The following is a 24,736-nucleotide window of genomic DNA, read 5'->3' as shown; positions in this document are numbered from 1 at the left end:
CCGAATAAGCAGTAAAACAGCTTTTTTCCCAGAAAACTGAAAATTACTTCACCTATACCTAACTGACATAAGGTGTCCATCATGGCTCAATGGGTCACGTTCTCAACCTAGACAGAAGGTTGAGGTATTGAAAAGGAAACAGGAAAAGTGAAACTCCTGCAGTTGATTCTGATATTATGCTCAAGTCCAATGCAGAGACTGAAACACAGAATCTAAGCCAAGCATTCCCAATGCTTTCACAGATTTAAGACTAAATGCAAATGTATTATTATTCACTGAAAGTGGCTGAGTCAAAGTAATCAATATTACCTCTGGATCATTCACCAGTAGTTGGTACACTTTCACACGATATTCCCCTTTCCGTAGAGCTCTTCCAAGTCGAATAGTCACCTGTAGATATATTCTTAAATATTAATTTCAACTTGATATGGGTATAAAATCCTTAAAAAAAATACAACTAAATGTTAAATAAAAACCAAAAGATCTGCAGGTGCTGTATATCAGAAACAAGAACAGAAATTACTGGAAAAGCTCAGTAGGTCTGGCAGCATCTGTGGAGAGAAATTGTTTCAGATCAAGTGACTCTTCCTCAGAGCTGACATTTGCCAAGGTACCACCAGTTCCGAGGAAGGGTATTTGACCCTAAAGGTTAACTCTAATATCTCTCCACAGAAGCTGCTAGACCTGCTGAGTCTTTCCAGCAATTTTTGTTTTTGGTACAGCTAATGTTCATGCTCATCTGTAACTGGCTGCACGAGTAGTGAAACAAGTGAAGAGTGGTCTTGTTTTTCCTCACTTCAGTGTGGAACATAATGTATGTAACTACAGACAGCACCATTCTGTGCATGAACACATGGAGATCTGCCTGCCACTTCGGCCTCGAGGGAAAAGTGAAACTGTCCATGATTTTATCTCAATAAATGTTCAATTGACAATATGCAAAGTCCGGAGGGTAGTGAACTCTTCTACTTCAGATGAAAACTTTGCTGCCTGGACTGTCCATCATTACTCTCATGTCCATAATACTGACCTGTATTCCATCAATTACTTAATTTCAAAAATTCTTTTCAAATCCCTTCTTAGTCACTCTCAGTTCTCTGGAGTTCTAAACTCCAGAATTCCCTCCTTAAACTTCTCCATTTCTCTCTCCTCCTTGAAGATGCTGCTGAAAAGCAATCTCCATGAGCAAGCTTTTGGTCACCTGCCTCAATGTCTATATGATTCAGTGGCAAATTTGCACCCTTGTGAAAAGCTTTTACTGCATTAAACGTACTCTATAAATGAAAACTGTTACTGGGCAAGGCTCGATGGTTGGAAGTTTGCATATTTTCCCGAATAAAACTAACCTGTGTGGCAGGGTTCCAAGAGCATGAGAAGTGTCTGAACTCCTTCAAGATATTTGCTGATCTTCTGAAAAGCAACTGAAGGAGTAATATGATTTTGCTCATTACTGGCAGGTCGGTGCTTTCTGGAATTTCCTGACTGTCTGAGGTTTCAGCGCAGAAATTTTTGTACAGGGTTCCCGAATGAACTAAAGGTCTCTTACTTCTAGCTTTTTCAGCTAGGAAGCATAGTGCAAAGGCACCACTGCCTGTGATGCAGAATAGTGGTTTCCATTAATGATAATCTTTACTGATACAATATGGTACTGGGATCATACGTCAATTTAATATAGCCCAGTTATACTATCAAAAGTTTTGTGATATTTGAAATGTTTTAAGATGGAAGCAGGATGAAATCACTACACTTCATAAATTTATCTAACAACCATTTTCTGCATTCTATGAAAGTGCTGAACAGTTAAACAATGAATGCATTAAAGCAATGCATATGACATGTTTTCCCTATAGGAAAAACTATCCTCTTCACAGCATTTGAATTTTATTCTATCCTTTTCTGATCTGGCTTTTGGCAAATTTGGGGATGGAGGGAAGTCAGGAATCTACTCACATGCATCTGCTGCATCTGTAAAAGCCAAGGTAACATCTTAAGCTTTGAATGCATGGAATAAGAAGAAACAGATTTCAAGAATGCTAAGAAGGGCTAAAAAGGTAGCTAATAGACCTTTTCAAGTTAAGAGACTTCAAGATAAAAGATTTCAATATGGAAATGGGGAGAAAAGTCTGTTACTGCTTGGAAGTGGCTCGTGATTTTTGAAAATTCATTCATGGTATGTGGATGTCATGGGCCAGCATTTACTGCTAATCTCTAAATATCCCCAAGAACGTGCCATGTCACTGGTAAAAGCTCAAGGAGAATTTGTTGACTCAGATGCCAAGCTAAGGAAAACTCCACTGGGATAATTGGAGGTGATTTTATAGATAATTTTTAAAAAAGGGAGTTAGGCAGATACATCAGAAAGAGGAACATACAATATTATAGAGAAAAAGCAGGGCACTGGAACTACAAGAACTGAATATAAATGGCACCATTAACTTCATGAATCATCCTGAGGTGCTTCCAAGAGTATTACAAAACAAAAATTAACACAGAAGACAATCCTATTGCAGCTGACCAAAAGCTGGACTCAAAAGACAGATTTCAAAGAGCATCTTAAATGAGAGAAATAGAGGAGTAGAGAGATTTATGCAGGAAATTCCAGACTGTAACTGCTCTTTCAAAGATCCAGGACAGCAATGACAGTTCAAAATGATTCCATGTATGCTGTCAACTTCTGTCTTGTTAGGCTGTGTCTAGGAAGCATTGATGCACTTCTACAGGATGCAATGTAGAAATTCATCAATGTTTTATAGGCAGCACCTTTCAGACTCGTAACCACTACCATTTAAAAGGACAAGGGCAACAAATACATGGGAACACCTCTACTTGCAGGTTCCCCTCCAAGCCATTGTGGTCGTGGATTTGTGCAACGTGCAGATGATCAGGAGCTCAGGAGTTGTTTATAAAAGTGACTGAGAGGGAGAGGGAGACAAAGAAAAAACAACAGCAGTAGTAAATTGGGATAATATCTCAGAAAAGATGAGCTACTGCGTTTTGAAGAAATATTAAACTTACAAAATACTGTAGCACATTAACCAATACCCTTATAGAGATAGTAGGAACTGCTGATGCTGGAGAATCTGAAATAACAAGGTCTAGAGCTGGATGAACACAGCAGGCCAAGCAGCACCAGAGCAGCAGGAAAACTGATGATTTGGATCTATTTTCTGAAGAAGGGTCTAGACCTGAAACATCAATTATCCTGCTCCTCTGATGCTGCCTGGCCTGCTGTGTTCATCCGGCTCTAAACCTTGTTATCTCTTAACCGATACCCTTAACTATTTATACACTAATCATGTTGAGGAACTGGTGTCTCAGTAAACAGCATCACTGATTATTTCCTTAATTAATCTGTAGGCTCGAGGTCAGAGATTTTGACATTTCTGATTTAAAGGAAACTTCCAAAACCACTAAGTTTCCTGAATGGTCATGAGCCTGAACCAATAACTCATGTCTCTCTATACCAATGACTACAACTTCCACCACCTTGTTTTCTTTTTAAATTGAAGTGTTAACGGTCCCAAGTATTTTGCTTGTAAAAAATATTTATAGTTGGTCACTTTGGACAGTCTTTGATTCACTCAACCTCATTTTTATGATCAGATCATATGTGTCCTTAACGTGCATGTCTCACCTTGTTGTCATCAGAGAATGAGGAAAGAGTCTCGTTTAATCGAACACTCTCAAACTCCTGATTGTTAGCATACACCCGGAAGACTTTAAACTGGGATGATGGAACTCCAATATATGGCTCCAACTGCTGCTTAAAGGCAGCCAACGTGATGCGTTTATCAACAAACACCAACAAACCTGTAAGAATAAAGTTAATATAAAAACATGGTACAGGAAAGGTGATCCTCCAATCCCACTTTAACACATTTGCTCAAATCATTTCCATTTATTTACAGTTAAGTAGACATTGCTAAACTTCATCAAGCTGAATTACAAGAATCCCAGTGGCACAACACATTGCAATAAAACTACTAGTACTGCAACAGAGATCTTTTATCACTAAAGAAACTTTTAACATTACTCACACTGCTATTTTGCATTACCTGGTCTCACCCTGGTCAGTATTAAGAACAAAATAAACACGATGACGTGCACTAGTTAGCATCAGGCAAATACAGTTTTACAAAAATATTAATTCAGATTTTGTCTGAGTGCCATTTTAGAACCCGTCAGCGCAAAAACATTTTGTCCTATAAGTTGCTAATTCAGCACTGTGAACACAAGAGGTCACCTGCAACCTTACTAAATGTCAGGCCAGCCTATTTGGTTACAATCTATGTGGGGGCAATCATAGAGAAAAATAATCAAAATTACCAAATAACTCCAAAGAGGAGATTACCAAAGACTCCACCTACTGTAGTTTTTAAACTTAAACAAGAATTCAAATGAACAAACTGAGTGTTAACAGACAAATCATATTTACTGGTAAAAATCACATTTGTAACAGTGAATGTTTGGCCAAAACAGAGGGTTGACTTTTGCCCAAGTAGTATTTGCAAGGGGCTGAAATCCAGCTTCATTCTTAGGTCAGAGACTATTCTTGCCAAATCCACCCCAGAAGCATGAAAGTAAATTAATAATATTCCTATGACTGAAATTTTATTAAAATTGTGCAATTTTGGTCTTCTGTTGTTTCTCTTCATCGATCTAGGATGTCAGCTTGGATGGCTTTGAAACGTGCAATGCCTTTGTTTTTGCTTGCTTTGAGCCAAAGATTCAGATATATCTGCAAGAAGTGGAAAGTCTATTCTGGCAATAGTTATTGATGTATTTTTGCAGCCTCATTTTCCAACTGTGGCCACTTGGTAGGCCTTCCTCTGTTTACTTATCTTTACTTGAGCATTGAAAACTTCCTCCAATTGCTAACAGTCTGTCCCAACATCATGTCTTCTCTAGCTGCTGCACAATCTTATCATTTAGTCAAATATTAGAAGGTAGGATCGGTGGGAATGCAGCACACACTATTGAGGTGGTAAACTTGACTGAATGTGACCTCACCAGTGAGAAAGGGGTAAACAGAGTTTAGATTTTTCATCAAAAGTTAGATCAATTTTTCCACAAAATCAACCATTACTTGATATATAGAATGAAAATTTCACTTAACATGGCCCACCACAAATGTATCTTACACAACCATTCCCTTCAGCATACATGACATTCCATAGTTCCACATTATTCCTTTCATTAATCACAGAGTACGTCAGATAGGAAAGAACTCTGTTCCTAAATCCACCACGAGTTTGATAGCAGGACACTGTTGCCGCACTCTTCAATTTTACAGTAGTAGTTTTGTTTTTGTTTCGTGCATTTCCTCTGCTGCAACATCAGGTTCCCGTTTTTTGTTTACTCCTTTCTGTTGGGCATTGTTTAAGTTCAAGGGTTGCCACGTCACACTGACCATTATTTACTAACAGCCAAGAAAAGTACAATTGTACTGTTTGCAACTGATATAAATTCTCGTTATTGTGCTGCTTCCGAAACAAAGATCATCACGCTGCTCCCCACCCCATTTTGGAAAATAGCTTTACCAATACTGAGCTATATTTTTCTTTACAATAACACTCAAAAGTTCTTGACAACAAAATAATTTTAACAACTGGCACATCACGTATTACACAGGAAACAATGATGCATCGTATTTACAAAACAAAAAAGCCTCAGCACAAACAGTGTTATTCGGAAATCTTATAAAATCTAGCTTTAAGACACTGTTTCCATCCTTCTCTAAATTTGAGAGTTCACAATCACATTGTTTCAGCTGGCAACATGTGCAACTTAAGAGTAGAGGCTAAACAGGCCATGTTTCTTGGTTCTGAACTTTCCCAGGATCAACAGGGCTGTGGTTTATGTACAGCAGTACCTTGGCTTTGCACCCTTTAATTATTTATTAAAATCTATACTGGATTATGCAGTCTGAACACTGGGATAGTATTAGTGAGGCATCAAAATGTTTAACAAATGCAAATTTTATAGTAGTATGGCTAGTTTCCTTTCTTCAATTATACATTTCCACCTTAGTACCTCTAATTGTTAAATACAATTATTATAGTTCTGTATTATATTAGTGTTCTGTAGAGTGTTGAGCACACCCTGTGAAGCCCTTTCCTAACAAAATACCTTGAGCAGCGCGGTCCACTGTTCTATCAGCCAATTTAAACTAATTTAAACTGGAGGGTTGGTGCTATGTTTTATTGTCAATGTGCATTTAAGAAACATGATTACATCATCATTACTACGTCACTGCACATGAGCGGAGAAGATAAAGATCTTGTATTCCCCCTTGCCTCAGACCTCCAGAAGCTTGACATGCAACTGGAAGCATGCTGTAGCTTAACATCTCCAGGTTAGCTAAGACACTGATGTGCCTGAAAAATGTAACATTTGTATGTAATTCTTAACTGAAAACAGATATCAAGTGGATTCTTGAATACCAAAATATTTACATTCGCTTTCTTTTTTATCAGACGTTACATAAGCATTAAACAAAAACAAAGTTGTTGCAAAAGCTTTGTGGATCTGGTAGCATCTGAGAAGAAAGAAAAAATCAGTTCACTTTTCGGGTCTGGTGACCCTTCCTCAGACCCTTCTCTGAGAAACGTTAACTCTGACTTTTTTTCTTCACAGATGCAACCAGACCAGCTGAGCTTTTCCAGCAACTTTGTTTTTGCTCCTGATTTACAGCATCCGCAGTTCTTTTAGTTTTTATTTCATAAGCATTGCTCCACTAGGTAGAAACACCATGTTGGAGGCAAACTCAGATCAAATCAATCCCGGACAGGCCTACAGTCTTCTTGTATTCCCTGGGTGGGGAACCATAGATCAAAATAAACAAATGACAACCTCCCATCCCCCCAAAAAAATTCCCAAAAAGATTCTACATTTGGTAGCTTCTACACTAATAGTGGCCAGAAAAGTAGCAAGTAGAATTCAATCCAGAGAAGTGATGTAATGCATCTGGGAAAGGCAAACAAAGCTTGACAATATGTAATAAACAGGATTTTGAATAGGGTAGAGAGAGTGAGTAATTTTGGAATGCATGTCCATAAGTCCAAGAGGGTGTTACTAATAGGTAGATAAGATGATAAAGAAAATACATGGAATGCTGTCCTTTTTTGAATGAGGCAGTAACAGAAAGAGGGATAGAACATAAACAAAGCTTTTTTAAATTCATTCACAGAATGTAGATGTCACTTACTGCACCAGATTTATTATTCATCGATAATTTCAACTGAGAGGGTAATAGTAGCTGCCTCTTTGAACCAATGCTATTTGGGAGTTCCATGATTCTGACCCAGTAACACTTCAGGAACAGCAATCTGGGTATCATCCAGGTCTTGCTGCCATTGGGCATGGACTGCTTCAGTATCTGAGAATGTTGTGCAGTCATCAGCAAATATCCTCACTTTTGATGTGATGATGGAGGGAAAGTCACTGATAAAACAGCTGAAGCTGGTTGGGCCAAGAACACTATCCTGAGGAACTCCTGAAGAAATGCTCTGTACGGAGACTAGTGACCTTAAATAACACAACCTTTTATCTTTGTGCCACTTAATGGTTCCATCCATAGAAGAATATTTCTCCAATTCCATTGACACCAGGTTTGCTAGAGCTGCTTCATGTCACACTTGGTAAAATGTGGCCTTGATGTTGAGGGCAGTTGTTCTCGTGTCTAGAACTCAGCTCTTTTGTCCATGGTTTTAATCAAGGCTATAATGAGGTCACGAATTAAGTGAGTGGTCCTTATGGAGTCCAAAATGAGCAATGAATTAGTTATTGCTAAGCAAGTGCTTGACAGCACTGTTGCCAACACCTTCCATCACTTTACTAATGATTAAGTGTTGAGTGATGGGGGTGACAACTGGTCAGGTTAGATGTGTCCTGCTCTGTGTATGGGGCAAATTTGGGTAAGCTTCCACATGGCCAGGGTTGTAATTGTGCTGGAACAGCTTGGCTAGGTGCATAGTAAGTTCTGGAGCTCAAGTCATCGGTACTATTGCAAGCATGTTATTGGGGTCAATAGCCTTGCAACATCTAGTGTCTCTCACCCTTTTAGATATCATGTGGAATGAATCAAATTGGCTGAAGACTGGCACCTGCAATGAGTGGGGCTACTGAAGGAGGCAGAAATGGATCATCCACTCGGCACTTATGGCTGAAGATTGCTGTGAGTGCTTCAGCCTTTACTTTTTGCACTGATGTGTTGGGCTCATCTACTAAAGGATGGGGATGTTTGTGGAGCTTCGTCCTCCAGTGAGTTGTTTGATATGATGGGCTGAATGGCTTCTGTCATAACTTTTCTATGGTTTTAAATAAATCAGAACTGATGTCAATGAAACTTGAATTAAAAGGGGAATGATGCTTTAAATAAATGTAAATTTCACTAAGTATTTGGAATAACAAATAGATATGATTGGATAGGACAAGCATTCGTACCATTTTCCATACAAATTTGGCAGCATTTTGTATGGGATTATATTAGATTTAAACCACAGAAACACAATTCAGCCCAACAGACTAATCCTGATAGCAATTCTCAATACAAAAGTGGGTAAAACCAGTTAAAAACATTGTGAAGCCATTCGTATAGCACAGGACGAAGTATTTCAAAAATAGTTTGAATGACTATCTGCTTAGCTTCATTCCCCTTGCTCATCCTTCATAGAGACACAATATCCTTTTGTAAGTTACTGATTACTTCCATCATTCCGTTAAATAGCACATTCTTGATCACCATAACTTGATGCATTTTTAACAAATCTCTCTTTTGGACTTTGTTGCCAATTATCTTAAATCTGTGCCCTCTAGTTACTGACATTCTGGTAGCGCAAAGGTTTCTCTGTATCTACTCCAGCAGAACTGGTAACATAATTTATGTAAATTATAAACTATTTTTGAATAGCCATGTTGATGCACAATTTCAACATAGAGGCGAGATTGTATGAAAACCTCAAAGTACAATATATTGTATAGGAATTTTATAGAGGGAAAATACTGAATTGGCTTTCTTAACTTTTATAAGGACAGGAGCAAAATACTGTGCAGTCTATTACCAAAACATATGATCTAGTCAATTTCAAAGACTTCACAGTCTAACACACTTTCTGTTGCAAATAGAACATAGAGCAGATAGAAGCTTAATTATTGGATATCTTCTGTTGTTAGGAGAGTTGTCCCTGGACTTGCAACTGCTTTTAAGGCTTCAATTCCTTGATTAAATGAGAAACCCATAGAAAATAACATACTTTATACTCCTTTCAATTTTTATACTGACATAAGTACCAACAATGTGATAACAAACCTTAGGGCACACAGACAAGATTTATAGCTTGCGTGTGCGTACTACATTTTGTCTGAAGTATAAAGTCTAAAGGTGTTGCACTTTTGTATAGACCAGATTAGAAAGCAGATGCAGCTGTAGGGACCATCAGTCATCTGGAGCCTGTGGATGCTGTCAGAAATATACTGCTCATTTAATAATGATTTACAATTCAGTAATTTGAAACAGTATTCTGTACTTTTCAGAAATACTGTGAGAATTATTCAATTGGATTTTCGAAAATAATAGAAATTATGATCATTCCAAATAGAGTATGATCTTTCTAAAACAGTTTGAAATGTACCTACTTTATGTTGACACAATGGGAGACTTTGATATTCCAAACACACCCCATCACACCATGCCTTAAATTTAGTGATCTGGTGCAAAAACAAAATTTGCACATGACTAAAAGCTCAAAAAAGATACAATTGCAATCTGGGCCACAGAGTGGGGCACTCTATGGAAAATGTTTCATGTTCAGAGAATGAAACCAACCTGTAAAAGCAGCCCTTCCTCTCTCAGGAGGCCAGAATTACAGTTTTGCGCCCAATGGCAAGTTGCTTGTTGTATTACAATTGAAGAAATAATAGGGAATAGGGAATAATAGTGGTCTAATGGTTACAGCAAAGACAGTTTAATTGACAAAATGTACGGAGCATCAGGGGTGCAGGGGATGCAAAAAATAGTAGGATGTCTGTATGTGCTTGCGGTTGCATCTTCCAAGTTACTGGTGTCAGGCACCCCACTGTGGGAACATACAACTACAGGCCATAAATTCGAAGATGATATAATACTCAGTCAGCCACACAAGCATCCATCAAACGGCACCAAGCACTTGATTGGGAATGATGCATAACCTGAGGATGAAATATAAATTAAACCCTTTTGTAAAGAGAGTGACATGTACTTCTTTTAAAGTATTAAAGGAACTGTAATACAAATTTACTGAATATTTAAAGTACCATCAAGCTTTACTGAATACAGCCTTCAACTTGAGACAAATTTAATTTCAAATGATTTCAAAAATGAAGTTTAAGTCCTGCTTGGTGCACAAGGCTTCAGAGAGATTGCCACAGAAACTGATTCAGAAAACAGTTCAAATTAACTTGCAGGTTGGGAAGGGCAATTGGAAAATTGACTTTAAAACAAGAGCGATGTGGTGTTATTTTGGTAGGATCGGAGGAAATTGGCAGTACAGATACATAAATCCCAAAGTGACAGATTAATATGGCAGAGAAAAGCAAACAAAAAAAAAAGAATTCACATCTAGGGGGATACAATTTAAAAACAAACAGAAGTTACATGAAATTTGGATTGCATTTTGATTAGATCACAGGGAGTACAGTGAACAGTCTTGATCTTCAAAGTATAGCATTATTTTGACACATAGCAGAAGGCATATATAAAAAAAGATTTTGGAATGATACTCATATATACCATCAGGAAACAGTGAGGCATTCACCTCCAGGAAAGGGAAGACGAAGAGTAACCTGATATGAAAAGTTTGGATGGAGTAGATGCAAAGAATGCATTTCCACCTATTGGTAAGCCCAGAAATAGAGGTCATTACTGTAAGATGGGCACCAATAATTTTAACTGAGATCTCACAAGAAACCTTTTTACCCAGAGTGTGGTGTGAATATGGAATTTGCAACCGTAAACAACAATTGAGACTAACAGCAGAAATGCATTCAAGAATACAAAATAGTACACCATTCAGCCCTTCAATCCTGAATCAATCACAAAGATTATTGCAATCTTTCAGTTCTCCCCAACAATTCTGGACTTTATATACCGACTCCCCTCAAATCCAAAAACCTATGCACATCAGTCTTGAATGTGCTCAACAACTGATCTTTAGGGACATAGAATCCTAATTAGTCACAACTGTAAGTAAATGGATTTCACCTTACTTCAGCCCAAGATTGCTGAATCCTTACTCTGAGACCAAAGACCCTAGCTCTGAGTTCTCTAGTTAGAGGAAACAAACTCCCAACATTCACCCTGCCAGACCCTTAAGCATTTATATTACAATGAAGTCAGGTCTTGTTCTTCTGAACTTTAGAGAACATAAGGAAGCATGATTAACACATTGCAGGAGCAAAATACTACAAATGCTGGAATTTGTGCTTAAAACAAAAATGCTGGAAATCACAGCCGGTCAGGCACCATCCAGGTAGAGAGGGCAAGCTAATGTGGAGTCTGGATGACTCTTCTTCAGAGTTGATAAATGCATGCTGGAGCAAGGATGAGGAGAATTTGATGATGGAATTAGATAACAGTGGTGGGTAGGTGATGTGGAATTTCAACACCAACATATCAGTTGAGTTGAATTGTGCTGAGTACTGACATGCTATGCAGGACGGAGCAATTGGAAAACACAGCAAGATGCCCATGTGTCACGTGACTAATAGAACTTTCAGTCTTTTTGAAATCAAACTATGAAATATTTAGAGGTTGACAGTGATAAAAAAGTATGCTGTTAGCAATTCTACCACCAAAGATAAACATATTAAAGTTTCTTTAATATGCACCTTACATGAAACACAACATGCTTTTTTTGTCCATCACCTGATTCATTTTCAGAAGTGCACTGGTCTGCTTTGAAGTACATGTACCGTGTCAATCCCCTGGCCTTCCCATTTTCATCATATTCACTGTCTGTTCCAGAATCCTCCTCTGCCGTATCCCATGTTTCCTTCTTCCCTTCATTGGCCTTTGAGCGGCGGCTGTATGTGATGCTGTGAGAGTCCAGCCCGTTTGTCAGGGGCATAGGGGCTGTTTCTGCATTGCACAAAGTGTCACTGCTGTGGCTAGAGCTGAGGATATCACTATCCACGGAGCTCGTGCTCCGGTCATTGTTTACATCAGAATCTGACCGTTCTTCTGACTGGAGTGGGGTCTCTGGACCAGAGGAGGGAATCCGGTTTTCCAGTTCCCTGTTGTCCACAGAGGTTAAAGAGTCAGCCTCTTGTGATGGCGACTCAATGGTTTCAAAATCACTGCCTTCTGCACTTTTGAGACCGTCACCATTTTCCCCTGGAGCGCAGGATGACTGCTGCTGCTGTAGCAATGACAAGTTCTTCAATTTCTCTGTGCTTTCTTCTAAAATGGCTTCCACAGGTTTCCTGTGGGTTGGAGACGCTTTTGCACATTCATAGCTGTCCTCTTGGCTGCCTGGATCCCCTGCAGCTTTTTGGTGATGATACCTTAGTCCTTGGGACCCCGGTGACTGTACTGGCAATGAAACATATAGTCGAATTGTATTGGCATGCTGGTCTAGAAGATGCCACAGTTGCGACTCAGTGAAAGTCGTTTGATTATCCTGGATGTCTGAGCTTTCAACAAATATCTAGAATACATTAAAATTAAAGTTAGCATGGATTAAAATCACTGGTGTGCAAGCACGCCTGAAATAAAATTAAGGCAACACAACAGTTCAGAAAACTCTTAAAATCAGATGGATTTCTTTTTAAGATGGTACATTCCGCATGCTTAACATTGGGATGTCAGCTGTGACTCAAGCAGATGCACTCGCACCATTGAGGTGCAAGGTTATGGGCTCATAGAACATTACAGCGCAGTACAGGCCCTTTGGCCCTTGATGTTGTGCCATCTTGTGAAACCAATGTGAAGCCAATCTAACCTACACTATTCCATTATCATCCATATGTTTATCCAATGACCATTTAAATGTCCTTAGAGTTGGCAAGTCCACTACTGTTGCAGGCAGGGCATTCCACACCCTTGCTACTCTCTGAGTAAAGAATCTACCTCTGACATCTGTCCTACATCTATCACCCCTCAATTTAAAGCTATGCCCCCTCGTGCTAGCCATCTCTATCCAAGGAAAAAGGCTCTCACTGTCCACCCTATCTAATCCTCTGAACATCTCCTATGTCTCTAATAAGTCACCTCTTAATCTTCTAACGAAAACAGCCTCAAGTCCCTCAGCCTTTCCTCATAAGACCTTCCCTCCATACCAGGCAATATTCTGGTAAATCTCCTCTGCACTCTTTCCACTGCTTCCACATCCTTCCTATAATGCGGTGACCAGAACTGTACGCAATACTCCAAGTGCGGCCGCACCAGTTTTGTACAGCTGCAACATGACCTCTTGGCTCCGAAACGCAATCCCTCTACCAATAAAACCTAACACACCATACGCCTGCTTAACAACCTTATCAAACTGGGTGGCAACCGTCAGGGATCTATGCACACAGACACCAAGATCTCTCTGCCCATCCACACTACCAAGAACCTTACCATTAGACCAGAACACACTATTCCTGTTACTCCTTCCAAACTGAATCACCTCACACTTTTCCGCATTAAACTCCATTTGCTGCCCCTCAGCCCTGCTCTGCACCTTCCCTACGTCCCTCTGTGACCTGCAACATCATTCCGCACTAGCCACAACTCCACTGACTTTAGTGCCATCCACAAATTTACTATCCCATCCTTCTACGCCCTCATCCAGATCATTTATAAAAATGACAAACAGCAGTGGCCCCAAAACAGACCCTCGCAGTACACACCACTAGTGACTGAACTCCAGGATGAACATTTCTCAACAACTACCACCCTCTGTCTTCTTTCAGCAAGCCAATTTCTCATCCAAACTGCTATATCTCCCACAATTCCATTCCTCTGCATTTAGTACAATAGCGTATTGTGGGGAACCTTATCAACCACTTCACTGAAATCCATATACACCACATCAACTGCTTTACCCTCATCCATCTGTTTGGTCACCTTCTCAAAGAACTCAATAAGGTTTGTGAGGCACAACCTACCCTTCACAAAGCAGTGTTGAATATCCCTAATCAAATTATTCCTTTCTAGATTATTATAAATCCTCTCTCTTATAATCCTTTCCAACACTTCACCCACAACCAAAATAAAGGGTTTACTGGTCTGTAATTACTAGGACTGTCCCTCCTCCCCTCCTTGAACAAAGGGATAACATTTGCTATCCTCTCGTCTTCTGGCACTATTCTTGTAGACAATGATGACATAAAGCTCAAAGCCAAAGGCTCTGCAATCTCCTCCCTAGCTTTCCAGAGAATCCTAGGATACATCCCATCCGGCCCAGGGGTCTTAGCTATTTTCACACTTTCCAGAATTGCTAACACTACCTCCTTATGAACCTCAATCCCGTCTAGTCTAATAGCTTGTATCTCAATATTCTCGACAACACTGTCTTTTTCCTGTGTGACTACTGATGAAAAATATTCATTTAGTGCCTCTCCCATCTCTTCAGACACCACACACACCTTCCCACTACTGTCCTTGACTGGCCCTAATCTTACTCTAGTCATTCTTTTATTCCTGACGTACCTCTAGAAAGCTTTAGGGTTTTCCTTGATCCTATCTGCCAAAGACTTCTCATGTCCACTCCTGGCTCGTCTTAGCTCTCTCTTTAGGTCATTCCTGGCTAACTTGTAACTCTCAAGTGCCCTAACTGAGCCTTCACGCCTCATATTTACATAAGCCTCCTTCTTTCCTCTTGACATGAGATTCAACTTCTTTAGTAAACCACAGTTCCCTTGCTTGACCACTTCGTCTCTGCCTGACAGGTACATACTTATCAAGGACATGCAGTAGCTGTTCCTTGAACAAACTCCACATTTCAGCTGTGCCCAGCCCCGGCAGTTTCCTTCCCCATCGTATGCATCCTAAATCTTGCCTAATTGCCTCATAATTGCCTCTCCCCCAGCTATAACTCTTGCCCTGCAATATATACCTATCCCTTTCCATTGCTAAACTAAACGTAACCAAATTGCGGTCACTATCACCAAAGTACTCACCTACTTCCAAATCTCACACCTGGCCTGGTTCATTACCCAGTACCAAATCCAATGTGGCCTCACCTCTTGTTGGCCTATCCACATATTGTGCCAGGAAACGCTCCTGCACACATTGCACAAAAACTGACCCATCTAAAGTACTTGAACAATAGCGGGCTCAGGCACCATTCTCAAGATTTGAGCACAAAATCCAGGGTGATACTCTCAGTGCCAGTACAGAGGGAGTGGTGCACTGAGGTGCTGCCTTTCAAAGGTAAAAGGTCCCATGCTGTTATTTTAAAGAACAAGAAAACTGTTTCTTTGCTGACATTAATCTATGCAATATTAAAATTGATTATCTAGTCATCATTGAAATGAGTTGAGAGAGACACTGCACAAATTGGCTGCCCCATTTCCTACAACAGTGATTACACCTAAGACTACTTTATAGGCTGTAAAGCACTTTGAGATGCTCTGAGGTCATGAGAAGGTGCTATAACATGCAAGTCTTCGTTTCCACACTAGGATGCTGCCTGTGGTACATTCAGCAAGATACCAAATGCTCTGCTTTTCCTTGGTCTACACAACGCATATTTCAAGGTAACGCTCAATCCTTTCGAAACATATCTAAGTAGAGGTTGAAAACACTTGATTTAAGCTCCCCAAATAGAAATGTGTTCGGAATTGTGGATGATCTTACATTAATACAGGCTATAATTCAGTGCATTAGCTACCAACCAACTTAATCTCAAACTAAATTAAACAATGTTTTATCTTAAAATATCATATTTTCCTTTAGCCAAACAGCATTTCACAATTTAATTTTACTTTTTGGTTATGAAACTAAAATCACGTGCCAAGGACATTGAAAATGGTGCAAAATTGGAAGGGGCACCTACCACAAACTTTCAGCCTTTCCTAGTCTACAGGTGGTGCCAAAAGACTGGTAAGTTACAAACATCATACTGTGTAAAAATGTTATAGGATTGGTCCAGCAATTACAGATCAGTTTAACTTCAGAGGAAAGAAGCTTCTAGAAATAATTATTCAGTATAGAATTAGAAGTCGCATGGAAAAGATGGGTTTATTAGAAGAGCTAGCATGTACTTCTAAAAGGGGAAACAGTATTTTAACTAACTTGGAGGAGTATTTTTTTTTGAAGAGGTAACAAAGGGGCAATGACAGTATAACACTTAGTGTGGTAGATGTAGTCGTTCAGAAGGAATTCAAAACCATACCACTAACAGACTTGTAAAATGTCTAGCTCATGGAATATAAGGACAGTAGCAATACGGATACAAATTCACTGACTGTTAGGATGTGGGATAATGTTCAGTGAACATTTTTGGGCTGGAGGAAAGTTTGTAGTGGAGTTCCCCAGGGCTACTGGGATCTGTACTTTTCCCTGATCTATATTAATGACCTAGATTTTGCTGTGTAGGAGACAATTTCAAAGTTTTCAATTGATACAAAACTTGGAAGGAAAATAGTGCAGATCTTCTGAACAACAGTGACAAGGTTGGTAGAATGGGCAGACAGGTGGCACAAAGTTCATTGCACATAAGTGTAAGGTGATGCATTTTGATAAGTATATCAGAAAATATAAAGTAAGGACTAAAATTCTAAAGGGATGTAGGAACAGAGGAACCTGGGTGCATATAAGAACAGATCTTTTAAGGTGGAAAGAGCAGACCGTGAAGCATACAGCAGGTCTCTATTAATAATGCCTAGAATACAAGTGCAAGGAGATGGTGTGAAATAAAAGCAAAATACTTCAGATTCTGAGATAAAAACAAAGTGTTGGGGAAACACAAACAGAAGCAATGTCAACATCCAGTCCCATGACTTTTTTGTTTAGGAACGCAATAAAATTCATGGAACTCAGTGCTAACTCCGAGATAATGCTTGTACAAGACAAATGGAATATTGTGTACAGTTATGGGTGCCACACTACCGGAAGAATGTGAATACACTGGCAAGATGACAGAAGACATTTACAAAAATGGTCCCAATGATGAGAAACTTTAGTTATGACAATAGATTGGACAGGTTGCAACTGTTCTCTTTGGAGAGAGAAAGGCTAATATGTGATAGAAATCTTCTAATCACGAGAGGGTTGAAGAGATGAGATAGGGAGAGCTATCCTTGCTTGTAAAAAGATGAAAAAGTGATTTGCCAGAGAAGCAACTGTGATGAAAAACACTTGAGTGGTTTGGATCTGGAATGCACTCCTTGGAAGCTTGCGGAAGGCAGGTTTGTTTGAGAAATTCCAGAGGGCATCGGATGATTACTTAAATAGAAATGATGAGAGAAGGTAGGAGGAAAAGGCAGGAGAATGCTACTAAATCAATGCTCACTCGCAGAGCTGGTGCAGACAAAATGAGGTAAATTGCCTTGTACTGTGCTGTAAGGTTTATGAGATTCTGATAAGTTAAGTTATTGTACCTGTTCCTGCCGGAATTAAATTGTTTAAAATTTTGATTCACCACCCAGAACAACTGCAACACTCTAGCTCCCTCCAGTTGGTTCTGCAACAGGCAATTGACCCATTTATTGCAAAACTCACTTTATAAACTCACCTTATTACTCCTGAAGAATCCTTCTGCCTTCAGTGTTTTGTTAGGTACAGAAAGCAACCGCAGATCATTACAACAACGTTCCAGTACAATACGCATTGTCTCACAGGAGAGCCCTGTGGCCTAGGATCAAACAGAAGACATGGTCCCTATCAAACAACAGTTTTTCACAACAGCACATTCTTTTAAAGCTGAGGAAAATCCCATAAGTTCTTGTTATCATGCTTTGGCGTGTCATTACAGGAATGCTATCAGTCAAGGAATGTAATATAGAAATTCTGTTCCTTAGCCTCACCCCACCTGTGGGGTGTTAAGTGACAAAATGGTTTATTATTTGAAAACTTTACATTTTATTCTTATATACTACACAATGCAATGACATCCTGGAAATTACACTGTAAACCTTAACTGATCACATTACTGACAGACCTTTATGAGATGTGAACAGCCACAGTCACACAAACAATCATGCATATTTAACATACTTAAAAATAAAACTGCTGATCCACACCAGTACATTGTTCTGTGGTCAAAAGGAATATGTTCAACCACAACACTATTAAGCTTAAGAGTTACTCATTAGAGAACCAACAGCAGGAGGTATTAAAGCAGCTGATTGCTATTTTAATGGGGGTCAAAAAGTTCCAAGATTCATGCATTTTCAGGAGATATTTCAAGATCATTGTCAAATTGGCATTATATTATTAATCTTAGTCAACATGATTCAAATTAGAAGGAAAATTTATGGTTAGATAATCATTTGAGAAACATTCATTGCTTATGAAATTATTTAGGTATAGTCACAGTGAAATTGCACAAGTAATTGATCAGGCTGATAAAACTGGACCTATGTACAAGTCAGTTTCCAAATTCTCTGAGATATAAAAGTTTAATTTATCACGCGAGACATATCAAAGCAAAATTAAGCTCATCATTATCAAAACACTGGATAAATTATTTTGTTAATGAGTTTTGGTGATGTGAATGCTCAGAGCGCCACTCACTGGACAAAGATCGTTCTAGCATGACATTGTTACAGGGAGAACAGACTGCTGTTCCTGGCGTCTACCAACTAGACTATCAAGTACAGTCCACTAGCTAGCCAAATCAGTATTCTCTTCTCATTCAGTAAAAAAATTTGCCTTCCATTTACATTGACTTTCCTTCCGAATTTTGCTCCGACAAATGGTGTGTTTTTTTCCAAGAACACAGTTTAGGGTATCAGATTGGAGTAGACAAGTTGGACTGAAGGGTTTGTTTCCACATTGTACAACTCTGACTCCAATACAGAATATACTTGCAATGAATTAAATCCTCAACATGATTACCTTATGGCATAAACTAGTGAGTAATCTAAACTAAATGGTATTCGGTTAGCAGCCCCGTCGCCCAGCTACTCGCCCCGTCTCCCTGTTTATTCCAAGCAGTAACAGCTGTGCTTACTCACTAGTTCGCGAGAGAGCGACAGCGCGCAAGAGCGCGAGTAGATCTGACACTGCTGAAAAGGTATGTCATTATGTTTTGTTTTTCAGAAAGGCAATGGCAGTCCGAGTTTTGAAGGCTTTTCTATAACGTTTCAAAACTGAAAGATATCCATCTTCCTTTAACTTACCAAAACCCGGCACTTGTGCTCTAGTTAGATAAATTCAATCATACAGAGGAAGCAATGTAAATATGCTAGCTCCTGTTTAAAAGTACTTGCAATTTCAATCATTTTTCTCAACCCTCAGAACTAACTTAAGCACGAATCTTTTCAAAGAAAATGTAAAGAGTCAATTAAAAAGTGAAAAATGCACTTTTGTTTGCAGCAATACTACAGTTAATGCCCACACTGGCGCTGGATTTGAGTCGATTCTGTTTACAGTCCACTCTCAATGAGCTCTGGGAAAGGTGAAATGAAAAAGGCAGGCAACTTTTCAACTCCCATATTGGTCAGCACTAAAAATGAAAATAGAAATCCAAACACTAGTGTTCAGGCACCACATATAGGATAAAATTCCAAAGTAATACATTAATGGATTAAATGGCTAGAAAATTGCTGTGCTGACCTGTGTTTTTGCACTTTTAGGCAGCAATGAAGGCATTCTGCCTTCCTTTTCAGAGCTTCTATGCCTGTAATTTTTGTTTGGCCTTTTCACTGAGACGAATCTGTTTTTTCAAACTACCCTATTGTCACGTTCTTTTAATTTGCTTTCCCACAACCTACACTGTTTACCAGGTTCTTGTTTCCCTACTGAACAGGTCAGTACATTCAAATCAATGGCCAGCAACTTCCAATTACAACACTCATAACTTTGCCTTCACTTGAGGAGTTTTGCTTTTTCATCTTTCAGTTCTGACGGAGTCGGCACATGAAACAACACTGCTTGTGTTCCTACCTGGGAAATGAGCTGCTTGAACTCTGTGACTGTTTGATTAAGGTAAGCACGGATGCTGATGGGTGGAAGCAGAGTTCCCAATTTTAGGTCGGCCACGTGTACTTTCACCATCACTTCTAAAACAAAAAATACGCATCAGTGAGATGGACAAAACAATAATAACATCTTTCTTCTGACACCGATCACACTGTTTTGTGGCCTGAGTACTGAGTCATGGTCCTGGCTTCACTTATTCGACAAAACTTATCAAGTGGCTTTGGGTGCACTACAGGCTCAAGCATGTGATCCAAACAAAAAGGCCAGTCTTGGGGTAGAGGATAGTGCCTTGCTCCTGGGGCAGAGAAGCAGTGCCCAGGCAACTCTACACTGTTGGACGAATGGCACCTGGATAGCAGGCAGGGGTGCAACGCCTAGATGTCACTGTGCTGACAGAGGATGTAGTGTCAGGAGGCTATTGCACAATTAGAGAACTGCCCAGAGAGGACAGCCTTGTCAGAGAGGGACTGATTGGACAGTGCTGCACTGACAGAGATGCAACACCAGGGGAACCCCATGCTGTCAAGATGGCAGCACCAAGGGAACACTGGCTGTCAGAGAGGGAGCAGTGAGGTAGAGCTGGACCACTGTAGCGACAACACAGAGGGAACATTGCATTGCCAGAGGGTCAGCACTGAGGAAGTGCTGCTATGTCGGAGGGTATTCAGACTGATTTGTTGGTGGCACCATAAAATTGTATTTTAACTACGAAGTCGCAGGCTCCAAATACATTATCAACATTTTTTTCTAATTAAAATTACATTTTCTTCCTGCCACTCATGAAAGTAACTTACCCCCAGATTTGTAAGGCTGAAATGTTTGATTAGGTTGTCTTGTTTCCAAAAGCAAATCAAACATATATGACGACTTAACTCCACCCAGAAGTAGCCCAACTGGGGTATCCTCCTCTCCCTCATAAGAACGCTCCAAGTAATCATGGAATTCGTCATACTTGACCAAACGACAGCAGTCAATTGGAACTGCATCTTCTAAATCCATCAGCTTCCAATGAGGACACAGAAACAGAGGCTGTTACTAACTATTCATGCATAATTAATGCTAATGTTACTATTGTTATCTGTTAGAAAAGGATTACAACAAACTATAACAAGTCTTAATAAGTAGACTCAAAAGGTGGCCAGTTACCCTGTCATGTCTGTGCTGGCTTTTTTTGTGAGTGCAGTTGGATATAGTCCCACAACCTTTATCTTTACATGTGCAAGCCTTTAACTTCTTCATTCTTAACAGCCCGTACCAAATCCCTTTAAAATTATTTATTGGAGTCAATTTCCAGTCAAGGACTCCAGATTCTGACACCCAAATAGAACAATTTGGCCTCATCTCCCTTCCCAATCTTTTGGATCCATAATCTCTAGTAATTGAACTACAGACAGGAAATATTTTCCCCGATTTTAGTCTTATCCAGCTAATCTTATCTAGTCATCTAGAAATACTCATTCAAATCCACATACCTTGTATGCTATCTCCACCGCTTCTTGCAATGTTTTGTCCTTATGGACCTCCAGTTTGTTTTCCATCATTACTTGCCGCACAGGATGCATGCAGAACAGCTTGATCTGTGATAGAAAGACAGTTCTGAAGATCTCCACTTGCAAATTGTACGATGTGCAAAACAGCCAACATTCTAAGGTCATTCTAAAGCATTATCAAGAAACAGCTAACATCACTGAACAGGCAATGGGCCTTGACAAGACTCTAACATTTGCGAAGACTTGTGTTCCAGAACTAGCTGCGCACCTAGCCAAACTATTCTATACAGTTACAAGACTGGCAACGACCCCAAACTTGTGGAAAATTGAGCAGGTATGTCAAATCCAACAGTCCCACTTACCCTCTCTGATAAAGGGTCTAGGCCCAAAACGTCAGCTTTGTGCTCCTGAGATGCTGCCTGGCCTGCTGTGTCCATCCAGCTTGACACTTTGTTATCTTGGATTCTCCAGCATCTGCAGTTCACATTATCCCAGTCCCACTTACCACCCACTAAGTCTATTCTTAATCATCAGGGAAGTGATGGAAAAAGTTGTCCAAAGTGCTGTGAAGCAGCACTTACAAAGGTGTAATACGTGGACTGACATGCACTTTGGAGCCACACAATCCTCTCCTCACCACAGTCTTGGTACAAAAATAGACAAATCAGCTGAACACCAGAGGTGAGGGCACAGTAAGTGTCCTTGACATCAAGGGAGCAGCTAACTGATCACAGCATCAAGGTGCCTAGCAAAACTGGAGTCAGTAGGAATCGGGGTCAAAGCTCTGTGCTGGTTGGAGATCTACCTAAAACAAAGGAAGATAGCTGTGGCTGTTAGAGGTCAATTATCTCAGTTCAAGGACATCTCTGCAGGAGTTCCTCAAGGTAATCCTCAGATAAACCAGCTTCAGATGCTTCATCAATGACTTTCTCTCCATAATAAGTTCAAAGTAGTAGTTCGTCAAGGTCCTGCTGCTGACGGACAACGTTCAGGCTTATATTACTAAGTGACAGGTAATATTCACCCACCACACAAGCATCAGGCAACAATTCAATTTCCATTAAGGGAGATTATAAATCAGCCCTAAACTTTCAATGGTATTATTATCACTGAATCTTCCACAATCAACATTCTGGGGATTACTACTGTTCAAAAACTGAATTGGATAAAGCCATACAAATATTTTAGCTACAAGACTAAGTTAGAGGCTAGGAATGCCTAATTTCCTTCCCATCTTCCCACTATCTGTCCACTACCTACAAGGCACCAGTCAGGAGTGTGATGGAATACTCTACAAGTCCTAGATTGGTACAACACCAACAACACAACGTGCCCGTGCCACGTGCTAGTGAGGCGAGGAATAGGCAGAGAGAGGAGTTGAACACGTGGCTACAGGGATGGTGCAGGAGGGAGGGTTTTGAATTCATGGATAATTGGGGCAGGTGGGACCTCTACAAGCAAGATGGTCTTCACCTGAACCAGAGGGGTACCGATATCCTGGCGGGGGGAAAACTTGCTAAGGCTACATGGGTGAGTTTAAACTAAGTCAGCAGGGGGATGGGAACCAAAATTGTAGTTCGACTATAGGAAAGGTTAAGAGTAGGGTGGTCCGAAATAAAGTTTCAGGGACGCAAGATGGCACCGGCAAGCGAGAAGTTGGCTTGAAGTGTCTAATTCAATGCCAGGAGCGTCCAGAATAAGGTGGGTGAACTTGCAGCATGGGTTAGCACCTGGGACTTCGATGTTGTGGCCATTTCGGAGACATGGATAGAGCAGGGACAGGAATGGTTGTTGCAGGTTCCGGGATTTAGATGTTTCAGTAAGAACAGGGAAGATGGTAAAAGCGGGGGGAGGTGTGGCATTGTTGGTCAAGGACAGTATTACAGATGCAGAAAGGAAGTTTGGGGACTCGTCAACTGAGGTAGTATGAGTTTTCTATAGGCCTCCGAATAGTTCCAGAGATGTAGAGGAAAGGACAGCAAAGATGATTCTCGATAGGAGTGAGACAGACAGGGTAGTTGTCATGGGGGGCTTCAACTTTCCAAATATTGACTGGGAACACTATAGTTCGAGTATTATAGATGGGTCAGTTTTTGTCCAGTGTGTGCAGGAGGGCTTCCTGACACGTATGTAGATAGGCCAACAAAGGGCGAAGCCACGTTAGATTTAGTACTGGGTAATGAGCCCGGCCAGGTGTTACATTTGGAAGTGGGTGAGCACTTTGGTGATAGCGATCACAATTCTGTTATGTTTACTTTAGTGATGGAAAGGGATAGGTGTGTACCACTGGGCAAGAGTTATAGCTGGGGGAAAGGCAATTACGATGAGATTAGGCAAGATTTGGGGAGCATAGGATGGGGAAGGAAACTGCAGGAGATGGGCACATTAGAAATGTGGAACTTATTCAAGGAAAAGCTCCTGTGTGTCCTAGATAAGTATGTACCTGTCAGGCAGAGAGGAAGCTGTAGAGCGTGGGAGCCGCGGTTTACGAAGGAGATGGAATCTCTGGTCAAGAGGAAGAAGGCGGCTTATGTTAGGATGAGCTGTGAAGGCTCAGTTAGGGCGCTTGAGGGCTACAAGGTAGCCAGGAAAGTCCTAAAAAGAGAGAGCACAGAAGAGCCAGGAGGAGACATGAGAAGTTGTTGGCAGATAGGATCAGGGTAAACCCTAACGCTTTCTATAGGTATTTGAGGAATAAAAGAACGACGAAAGAAAGATTAGGCCCAATCAAGGATAGTAGTGGTAAGTTGTGTGTGGAGTCAAAGGAGATAGGGGAAGCACTAAATGAATACTTTTCAACAGTATTCACTCTAGAAAACAACAATGTTGTCAAGGAAAATACTGAGATACAGGCTACTAGACTAGGTGGGATTGAGGTTCACAAGGAAGAGGTATTAGAAATCCTAAAGAGGGTGAAGATAGATAAGTCCCCTGGGCCCGATGGGATTTATCCTAGGATCCTCTGGGAAGCCAGGGAGGAGATTGCGGAGCCTTTGATATTGATCTTTAACTCGTCATTGTCTACAGGAATAGTGCCAGACGACTGGAGGATAGCAAATGTGGTTCCCCTGTTCAAGAACGGGAGTAGAGACAATCCTGGTAATTACAGACCAGTGAGCCTTACCTCAGTTGTTGG

General features: G+C 40.3%; 1 protein-coding gene across 4 annotated transcripts in view; it reads right to left on the bottom strand.

Moving 5' to 3' along the window:
• Nucleotides 1-24,736, bottom strand: part of usp47 (ubiquitin specific peptidase 47) — a 196,946-nt gene that overhangs the window by 16,177 nt on the left and 156,033 nt on the right. For all 4 annotated transcript variants that reach the window (XM_059652083.1, XM_048545666.1, XM_048545668.1 and 1 more), the window contains 7 exons: nt 21,583-21,687; nt 20,905-21,112; nt 20,075-20,190; nt 17,700-17,819; nt 11,903-12,683; nt 3,635-3,810; nt 310-390 (listed from right to left, as the gene is read on the bottom strand). In XM_059652083.1, the coding sequence (XP_059508066.1) occupies nt 310-390; nt 3,635-3,810; nt 11,903-12,683; nt 17,700-17,819; nt 20,075-20,190; nt 20,905-21,112; nt 21,583-21,687 (1,587 nt within the window). The remainder of the gene's footprint in view (nt 1-309; nt 391-3,634; nt 3,811-11,902; nt 12,684-17,699; nt 17,820-20,074; nt 20,191-20,904; nt 21,113-21,582; nt 21,688-24,736) is intronic.

Source organism: Stegostoma tigrinum, chromosome 17, assembly GCF_030684315.1.
Source record: "Stegostoma tigrinum isolate sSteTig4 chromosome 17, sSteTig4.hap1, whole genome shotgun sequence".
NCBI lineage: Eukaryota > Metazoa > Chordata > Chondrichthyes > Orectolobiformes > Stegostomatidae > Stegostoma > Stegostoma tigrinum.
The sequence above is the reverse complement of the archived record's forward strand: the minus strand, read 5'-3'. Positions and strand labels throughout refer to the sequence as shown.